This window comes from Solanum tuberosum, unplaced genomic scaffold, assembly GCF_000226075.1.
Source record: "Solanum tuberosum cultivar DM 1-3 516 R44 unplaced genomic scaffold, SolTub_3.0 scf00023, whole genome shotgun sequence".
Classification (NCBI taxonomy): Eukaryota; Viridiplantae; Streptophyta; class Magnoliopsida; order Solanales; family Solanaceae; genus Solanum; species Solanum tuberosum.
The window spans coordinates 1722611-1733299 of record NW_006238949.1 but is presented as its reverse complement, the minus strand read 5'-3'; the positions used below and the strand labels follow the sequence as shown (position 1 = coordinate 1733299).

General features: G+C 30.7%; 1 protein-coding gene across 1 annotated transcript; it reads right to left on the bottom strand.

Annotated features, from left to right (window-relative positions):
• Positions 1-1786: 1786 nt before the first annotated feature.
• On the bottom strand, positions 1787-3511 carry LOC102577893 (WRKY transcription factor 6). Its single transcript, NM_001288485.1, is given in 3 exon segments — positions 1787-2380; positions 2496-2600; positions 3201-3511. Coding segments are annotated over 3 exon segments (882 nt in total). The 5' UTR covers positions 3494-3511; the 3' UTR covers positions 1787-1896.
• Positions 3512-10689: the final 7178 nt, after the last annotated feature.

Sequence of the window (10689 nt, the reverse complement as noted above, 5' to 3'; positions counted from 1 at the left end):
CTATTAAGAACCTTATTCAGATGTAAGAACGTTGGGGTTTAGGCTTAGAAGAAGTGGGAAAAGACTGAACTACCCTCTTAAAAAATTGTTGAAAACCTTCCACGGGGCCATCTATGGTTCGTGGTTTGATCTACGAATCGTAGATCTCATCCGTTGAATTCATATTAAATTTTAAGCCTCATTACGACCCATGGATATTTTCTTCAGACCATAGATCGAATTCATTGAATTTTAAGGCTCAAAAGTTTATTCTATGGGTCCAAACTACAGACCATAGATTCAATCCGTGGAATTCATATTGGATTTTAAGGCTCAAAAATTCATTCTACGGGTCAAAATTACGGCCTATAGAAGGTTGTACGATTCGTACATAGGTCTGTAGGAATTGGACCTCAAAATTTGACTTTTTAATGTTTTTCCATGAGTTGGAAGTACAAGTCATAGAAACTTATGTGTCCCGTAAAGGGATTCATAGGAACTAACTCAGAAAACTCTGTTGTGGTTGTCTCTGGTAAAAAAGTCATAACGTTTTACTTCGAACTCAAAATGAGGTAAATTTTGTGGCGTTGGAAAGATGACTTGTATACCTTCAATTTGATAAGTAAGGGGTCACTAATTCATTCTCTGTTGTGAGATATGATCATTTAAAGTTCACCCAAGTAGAATCTTATGTCAAAACTTAATCGGTAAGGAAGCTTTCAACTCAACGTTGTGCTAGGGCATTCTTGTCACCTTAATTCATATCCAAATTCATTCTCACACTAAAGAATTGAACTTAACACCTAAGAATAATTTAAGAATCTCCCGATATGACCTTACACATAGATGAAGAATGATTTGGACCTTAGCTTATAAATGTTCGGGGTTTTACATATACTTGTCTTCTTTTAGTCATAATTAGTAGTGTAAACAGCCAACCAAACTCTCTTGAATTAGGCAACACTTGTTGACTTAATTAAAATAGTCAAATCAATAGTTTGTTAGCAACTAAGTCCTCGTGTGATTGGTATATTCAATTATTTACAATCACTTCAATATGTGTGATCACGTACACTTGTGTGTATGGGTGTGATACAACTGCATGGAGGCCCTTACAACTATGACATTTCACGTTCTTGTTGCTTCGACATATATTGGTTGTATAGTGTTTGATCCACCAACGATATCCCATATTCATTGCTGAGAAAATAATATTCATTCTTGCGCTCCACGTTGCAAAATCAACCATTGATTAGTGCCTCTAATAGTAGCTTGTAGGATCGCCCTTGGAGTTGCTACATTTGTTGAGCTACTAGGTTTTGATAGCACTTGCTGAATTGGGCACAATTGATTATTCACAACTTAAATTTAACCAATTTTGGTCATACAATTTTATACTCAATTTTTACTGCGCTCACACTGTAGCAACTCTCTTTGTTGCTCTCTCTTATATTTTTCACTCGATCACTCACTTGTTGCTTGCTTTAGCATTAATTCTTCTCTTGAGCACACACTTTACATTTGAGTATACATACATCTCAAATAAACCATCTTTATTTATAGGTAGATAATAGAAGGATCTAGTGAATTATTTCTCAACTACTTCATTCTAAAAGTTCTAGGTTTTTCTTCTTTGCCTTATCTCGAACTACACTTCTAGAATTCTCATTCTAAAGCTTTCCTCCCAATTCTTCTAGATTCTTTTTTCGAAATAGCTTAAAATTACAATTATGTTGGCGATGACTTTTTAACTATACCTATTTAAACTTTAGAGGGAAAAAAACAAAGAATAAACAACTAGGAATAATAAAATGTGGAAGTCAAATTTATACTTTCATATAAAACCTAATAATGCTTTAATGCAAAGTCTAAGTCAAGATAATACAAAATTTGTACACCATCTCTATCAAGCTATAGCTACACTTGATCAAAATTCCAAAGACCCTCCTCAAAATCTATATCTATCTCAAGATTATCATTGCTAGTAGTAGTACAAGAAGAGTAAACCCCAGATGACATAACATCGGGCGACGTCATACGGCTACCAGAGGCTTCAAATGTTGCCGGAGTGAGATGATCATGATCATGATCATTGGGAAGAAAATAATCAGAACTTGATGATTGAATTTGATCTTCAATTTTAGGATAGAAGCCGAAAACTACTTCCTCTTTGGTTTCCTGTTTTATTGATGGAAATGTATGATTTTGATCAAAACTAATATAATTAGAATTTCCATCCATTGGAGAATCCAATATTATTTGTGAAACTCTAGGAAAAGCTTTGCAAGTGTGATGTCCATAGTATGTTGTTCTAAATCGTTGTGGATTGTCTTGGATTTTTTGTACTTGTTTGCTTGCTTGACATTTCTGATCATATTTATGTGTGCACCTAAAGTAGTGCCTGCATACATATTCATTTTATTATTATTATAAATAAATAGATAAAAACAAATATAAAATATATGGATTAACTATATATCTATCACATCTACTCTGTAATTATTAAATTTTCAAACCTTGGATAAGTGGAATTAAGGATCTGTTTTTGTCCATATTTTCTCCAAGCATGACCATCATCCACCAAATCTGAAGATTCCTTTATGTTTGATTCTGAAGTTTTCCTGTATATTTTCCAAAACATTTATGAGAAAATTGTTTCTAAAATAACACAAGCTAATTATATTAGAGGTCATTTGATTGGGAACAAGTTATCCTGAAATTATTTATCTCGAAAAAAGCTATTTTGAGATAAGTTATTCCATCATGTATATGAGATAACTCATGTCATTACTAAGGTATAAATAGTGGATAAATAATTTTAGATCTGCCTAATAACTCAAACCAAGCCAAGCGCAAGATAAAATAGGTCTTTCTCACACCAAAGGACTCCTAATGGTGCAATGGTACTTTACGTGAGCTCTATGATTATTGTAATTTAATGAGTTATATAAGAAATAGATAACCCCACGGCCCTCATCATGAATTCAAGATGAACAAATCTTAAATCAATCTAATTATCACCAATCCTTTATAGGGACCAACCAACCTGAAATATTTCTAGCATTTGTGGAAGGACAAAATAGTCAATAACCAATCAACAACCAACCAAACTTCAAAATAATTAACTAAAAGAGACCCAATCAAAAATTGTGACCATCAACGTTAAAAAGACTAAAATAACCTCCATGAAAAATTAGTTAGTAATGAAATTAATCAATCACCTTCTCTTGTAGCATCCTCTTCGATCTGAACTCTTGCAACTTCCACTAGAATAATCTTCCGGCGACTTGACCTCAACCGGCGTAGTGATGATGACATCGGAATTGTTTATAACGGAGAGAGTCTCAGAAAATGATTCCATAATTTTGGCAACTAATTCCTCAGCCATAATGTTTGCAACTTCACCACCAACAACAAGAGGTTTCTTGATAATCTCTTTTAGTCGTCGAGTAAATTCTCGACCACGAATTAACCCTTCGATTGCTCTGTTTAGATCAGTCGATGAGTTATCCATATGTGTATTTTATAATTGTTTAGCAAGAAGTGAGCAAGAAGTTAAGAAAGATGAGGGGATATATATATATGGAAGAAAAGTTTGAAGTGGTGAATTCTTAGTAAATTAATGGAAGCTTACAAGGAAAATTCCCCCTTACCTTGGCTTGTGGAAAAAACGACCCCCACGCGCACTAGTCGAATCTTTTGCTTTCCTCTCTAGTGATAATGACAATTATCGATCAGGTTCATGAACAATTTTGACCTGCATAAATATATATATCAAAAGAAATGGTGAAGTTAAATTTATACGAGATCAAGGACATGTGTATAAATGGAAATGAGAGTCGATCGTGTGAAGCTTTATTGGGGCTTCGATGATGCTATGGGTGTTGACTTCAGACAGTGTTGGAGTCAAGAATTTTGATCAAGAGTGTGCATTTTTTTTTCATTGCCAATATGTAATTAAATTAAAAAGACAAAAGGATCATTTGGCAAATTCCAAAAAATAGTTAATTTTAATGGATATATTTATTTTCCAAGAAAGTAGTAGCAAAGAATGAATGTGATTGCATTGGTTTGGAACGCGCTACAAAGAGCGTCAACATGCTTTTAGGCGTTAACTGATGACGTTTCTCAATGTTGTCACCCTAGTATCGTCATCCACGTGCCACCTGGCAAGATTAAATGTTAATTTCTGTTAATACTTAATTAAGTGCAATTGGTTTATTTAATTAATTTTAATCATAACGCAAGTGGTAGTCCTTATCCCTTGGGGATTACAGATAGACAACTTTTCATTTAAATGACCAAAATGACCTTTCTTGTCTCAAACAAATTTCAAAATAATTATGTAAACCATAAATAAGACAAACTATTGTTAGTTGAATATGTACACATGATCATCATCAATCTCTATAATAAAAAAAACAGTTTTTAATGTATATAAAATAAATGGATTACATCCTCTAAAACCGGAAAAAAAAATTAAAAAATTAGTAGGTAACTACTATAAGTAAAGTAGAGTAGGTGGATTATTACATAGATTTGTACTTGACTATAATTATAAGTAATTATGTGATAGATGGAAGGTTTCAACATCTAATATAAGATTTTGAATCATAATATCAAAACAACAACTGAATTGAACTTGTAAAGATATTCTTTTTCCTCGTCCAAACTTTTCTCTTTAATGTTTGACTTGAGAGGCTAAATGAATGTTCAAAAAGTTAAAATCATTGAGAACAAAATATAATTAGGATTTGAATCGTACAAATGATGTTTTTCTTGATGGGAGTACTAAAATTCATAGTAGGGTAGAGACAGATTCAAAATTAAAATTTACAAGATTCATAGTAGGGTAGAGACAATTAAAAAATTAAATTTTTTAACTTGAATCTATTATATTTAAAAGTTATAAGTTCATATCTATTACTCCCTCCGTCCCATTTTATATGATGTACTTTGATTTGGTACAAACTTTAAGAAAAATGGAAAGACTTTTAAAACTTGTGGTCCAAAATGAATGATAGAAATTTGTGTGGTTGTAAATTATTTCATTAAGGGTAAAAAAGACATTTTATAGGCAAATTGTTACTTAAAATAGAAATGTGTCATTCTTTTTGGGACTGACTAAAAAGGAAAGTAAGTCATATAAATTGGGACAGAGGGAGTAATATCTATTACTCCCTCCGTCCCATTTTATATGATGTACTTTGATTTGGCACAAACTTTAAGAAAAATGGAAAGACTTTTAAAACTTGTGGTCCAAAATGAATGATAGAAATTTGTGTGGTTGTAAATTATTTCATTAAGGGTAAAAAAGACATTTTATAGGCAAATTGTTACTTAAAATAGAAATGTGTCATTCTTTTTGGGACTGACTAAAAAGGAAAGTAAGTCATATAAATTGAGACAGAGGGAGTATCAATTAAAGGTAAATTTATACACATAAATTAATGTTTCCATGTTGAAAGTATTGTATTCAAATAAATTGAATAGCGTAACATTAGATTTGGATCATCCATTAGATTTGTCACGGTATTGTTTAGATGTTTTCTATTGTGTAAATAAGGCAAGATATTTATTGAATTGACTTTTTTTTTTATCCAAAATAATTCAATTATTATTTATTATACGGTATAATTCTTTTGGCTCCAGAGTCGAATTTCAAATGTGGTGAGAAATCGGAAGAAAAACAACTAGCCCCATTTGAGGAAGTTAGAAAAGGTATATATATATACACATTTTCTTCTTTTAAAAAAGAATGACTTAGTTTGATTTGATACAAAATTTTAAAAAACAAAGAAAATTTTTTCAATCTTGTGGTCCTAAATTAAAGATATGTCAAATACACCAAAATATTATTTAATTTTTATAATCTTAAACACGTCACATGAAAAATTGAAATAAAATATAATCAAAAATGAAAAATGGTGATTTTTTAAAAATAATCTAAAAAAAAAGTACATCATTCTTTTTGTGGCGAAGAAATTATTAACTAGTAAATTGTCTAGTATAATAGAAACCTTCGAGAATGTCTATGTCGTCCCCAACTGAAGGTTTTAGATTGACTTACACACACACTCACACTCAAGAGTTTGCTAAACTAAACTATAGTTAGAAGGGTGGTTAGGTTTGAACAGAGTAAGAAGGGAAGGAATAATGTCATGTGTTCACACTACACACTTTGTCCCAACTCCCAATATTCTATGTTCACAGTTCACACGTTCGACTTGGACTTGGACTTGTTAAATTGTTTGTAGACCTCACACTAACTATGAATGTGTACAGAAAAGGACAACACTATTTGCTGGAGAATTTATTGCTACCATTTAATTCATTAACTATTCCTCTCAATCTCATTTAATGTAAATTTTATAGCTTGTAGTGTAAAATATTTGTCTGGCTAAAAATTACTTTTTTCGTTCAATTTTACTTGTCATATTTTGACTTTGCATATTCATTAAGAAAATAATTATTGATATAGGTATTTTATCAAACTGTCCCTATTATATGACCCCTTGAAAAATGATTTGAAAAATAAGTATTTAATATTGAGAGTAACACATGAAAAAGAATTATTATCTTTTTTTAATATATCAAAAGTGACAGGTAAAAATGAAAATCTATTTTAAGAATAAGTGACAGGTAAAAGTGAACAAATGGAGTATTTCATTAAGGATAAAAAGAGAACTTTAAAGTTTGATTATTTCTAATCATAATAAGGTGACATTTTTTTTAAAATGTTACTAGCATAAAAAGTATTTATCATTGCAACTTCCTATTTGTTGTCTGCTCCATTCACAGGACCCCATTATTTCATTGAGCTTTTGACTTGCAATTTGGGTTCGTTTTGTTGGCAACAAGTTATTTTTGGAATTAATTATCTTGATATAAGTTATTTTGAGATAATTATTCTATCATATATATTAAACAATTTATTTCATCATTAAGGTATAAATGATGGGATAAATAATCAAGACTACCTAGTATTTCTCATTAAATGCAGGATAAAATAATCTTGCATTCTATCCCTGAAATTATTATACATTATATCTCACACTAGTTGACTCATTAGTCTACCAAATTTACTAAGGGCCTGTTTGAAAAGTCATCAGGTAATTGGAATTGGTGTAATTGTAGGATAAATAATTATTAGTATAGTGATTAAACAATCTAGTAATTACGTTGATATGTTTGTTTGCCACAATGTAATTACAGTGTAATTACAAATGTACAATTGGTTGCACAATATCAATCAGAAGGTTATATTAAATTTTAAGAATAGAAGTTAATTATCTAAAATTAAAAATTTATATTAGATATATAAGAGACTTTATAAATGATATTTGAATTAAATAATGAAGATATATATTATCTTTTGAAAATATATTAATCAACAAACATATGTTCTTTATTATATAAAAAAAATTGATTTATGTTTTTCAAATTATTATATATTAATTAAATTAATAATAAAAACAAAAAATACAAAAATTTTGTCAACATCATACATACATGTTTAAAAAAATATTATATTGTAAATATAATGTCATAAATTATGAAAATATTTGACAAAAAGATAATCTATCAAATCTAATTAAAAAATAAATGACTTGCAATTTTAAGCATCAACTCCATACTACTAAAACAAATGTAATTGAAAATATAACATAAGTTCTTAATTCGAAAAGAAATTTAATGTAATATTCATATGCCAAATTTCAACATAATGTACATAAATGTGATCTTAAAAAAACGTAAATCTATAGCTTTTATGACAATAAATTTTCCTTCAATTTAAAAATTAGAATACTAAAAAATTATGCTAGTGAAAAAAAATAAAAATAGAATAAATACAAAAAATCTCATGGAATCATAAGAAGTAAATGCTAAGAATAAAAAGGAAATGAAATATAAGTAATATAAAATAAAATAAAATATATTTCTAGAAGAATGACAACAAAAAATAATTTAAAATAATAGAACTAAGAATAAATCATATATATATATATAAAAGAGAACCTTGGGCCCGCCTACGTAGCGTCACCACAAACCAGAATTTTCTTTTAATTTATTTATTTCCAAAATTAGTCTTCCCCTTTCATGAAAAGTTGTGACTTTAATGAAGAGTTGCGACTTTTATGAAAAATTGTGTCTTTTATGAAAAGTTGCAACTTTAATGAAGAGTTGCAACTTTTATGAAAGGTTGTGACTTTTTCGAAGAATTGCAACTTTTCCAAATAGTTGTAACCTTTCTGATAAGGCACAATAAACATTTGTTCACACTATCCTTTGTTGTCTATAAATAGAGGGATCTCCTGATCTCATTTTAAAACAACGAAAATTCTGAACCTCTTCTTTGTCTTCTTCTTCTTCTTCTTCACAATTAAATATTTGTGTACGTTGCTTCTGTTGAGTGACTCACTGACATTATTGCTTATGTTATAGATCCTGGTATGTATTTTCACAGTCATTAATTTATGCTTATGTTATTAAAGATAAATGATAAGGTATAATAATTTTCATTTTTCTTTACATTATTAAAGTTTGTTATTACGTAATCTTGTATGTAAGATAATATAGTATTTTAGTTTTAATGCCTAATAGGTTCTAAATACTATTTTATATATTCCGTGATATTAAATTTCCGCGCAAAGCGCGGATAATTTTACTAGTTAAAACAATAAAATAAAATAAAAAAATAAAGCAAGAAATTTAAAAGTAACCAACTTGTAATTATACCATGTAATTAGGCGGAATTCACAACCCCTCTCTGAGAAATGAAGAGTGTAATTACCCCCTCCCAATTACACCCAATTATCTGCTGACCAAGTAATTACATGGTCAACCAAACATGCAGGCGATGTAATTACACCCAATTACACCAAATCCAATTACTAGGCCGGCTTTCCAAACATGCCCTAAGTAAACAAAGAAGGTAAAGAATCCAAAAAAGGTTTTACGAACTAGATTTGGGATCCAAATATGAGTTTGATTCGGTAATTTTATTGCGGTTAACACCTATCCTAACTCTTATTACTTATAATCAACATAAAGAGAGATAATGTGATACATAAAATTCATTCTGAACTTTTTCATGAAATTTACTTTAGCAATATGACTTTATGTATGATTTTTTACACTCTTATTAATGTTTGAAGGGAATTAATACTCTTTGTAAATTGAAGAACTAATCTTATTGACGGGCAGTGTATTACGCATGCCGTCACGTTATTTTCCACCTCAAAATCTTATTTTTCTTTCATTTCACTTTCTCGCACTTCCATCATCTCCTTTGCTCATATGCTTTTGCACAAAGTGTCATGTTTGATGCAATCCATATTGACTCAAGGCCGCTCACTAAAAGCGAACTTCAAAGGATGCAAGGGTTGTTCACGAAGATAAAAGTTCTTGAGCTTGTGTTGATCGATCATAAAGAAAGGATTTCATACCTTGAAGATTGTTTGGATGGACCTTGTTGAGAACCACATTAAGGGCTTCCACATATGGATGATAGCATCGAAGGTTAAAGGGAAGACAATGGAAGATTATGGTGAGTTTGGCGACACAAGTGTCTGATTTGCTGACACACCAAAGTCCTTAAATCATTTATATAAATTTCATAAAGAAACTTGCATATCTTTATAAATTCATCTTTATTGTTTAAAAGCCCCATGATATGATCATAGTCAAAAAATCATGGATTACACATAGGTTCATAGGAATTCAAATTAAAAACATGTAATTACTTTAATTCATGCATAAAAAGACATAAAACAATCAATTGGATCATAATTGAGATGAACCCCTGAGATGAAAGAAAATCCTAACTTCAATTGGAGAATTCTAACTTGTAAAATTGAAGAATTTATGAAACCTATTTAGGAGAGACTGATGCTTATCGTGACCAATGACACTAACCTACGGTACAAGTGTCTACGATCGTTGATAATATAGTAACCCAACTAAAGGTTGGGGTCGTGTCCCAAAGGAGTGGTTTTGAGAATTAATAGAAAAATAAAATTAAGTTCTAACTAGTCGTAGGTAAAAACATTAACGATTAAAAACATAGTAAGTTAAAGGGGGTGACACAAAAGTGTCAAATATCAATTTGGGGTTTTGTCACAAGTAGTAGAAACAACAAAACTAACAAGAACATCAAGTATGGGGACAAGTTCTTGGGGTGTTACCACAATACAAGTTGAGATAAATCATTGGGTACATGCTTTCGATAGGAAATTTGAAAGATAATAGTGACTAGGTTAAGCTTTAGATAAAAATAAGTTCTCTCTCGGGCAACTTACCCCGTTTCAAATGTGTTTCTCTCAGACACCCATTTGCCACATGAAGGCCAGCCTACGTCTTACACCACTCACTCTCTCGAACTGAGTGTTAGGATATGGGATTAGGGCTCACCCTCTTGGGCTGAACCTCATGTCGACCCACTCCTTAGGCCATCAGTCTAGCGGTCTTGGTTTGGCGACCTCCCTCTCGGGCAAGCCGAAAACACATGGGTGGTTTTGTATTTGCAACTACAAACCCATTAAATCCTTAACCACTAGCTGAAATCACCATTAAAATACGTCTAACCTATCATCAAGCAAGACCCAACAACAATATCAACACATATTTGCTAAATCACACCCAAAAATGGGGGTTTTTAGCCACACATCAAGAAATAACAAAATACACCTAAAATGATACTAAAACCAA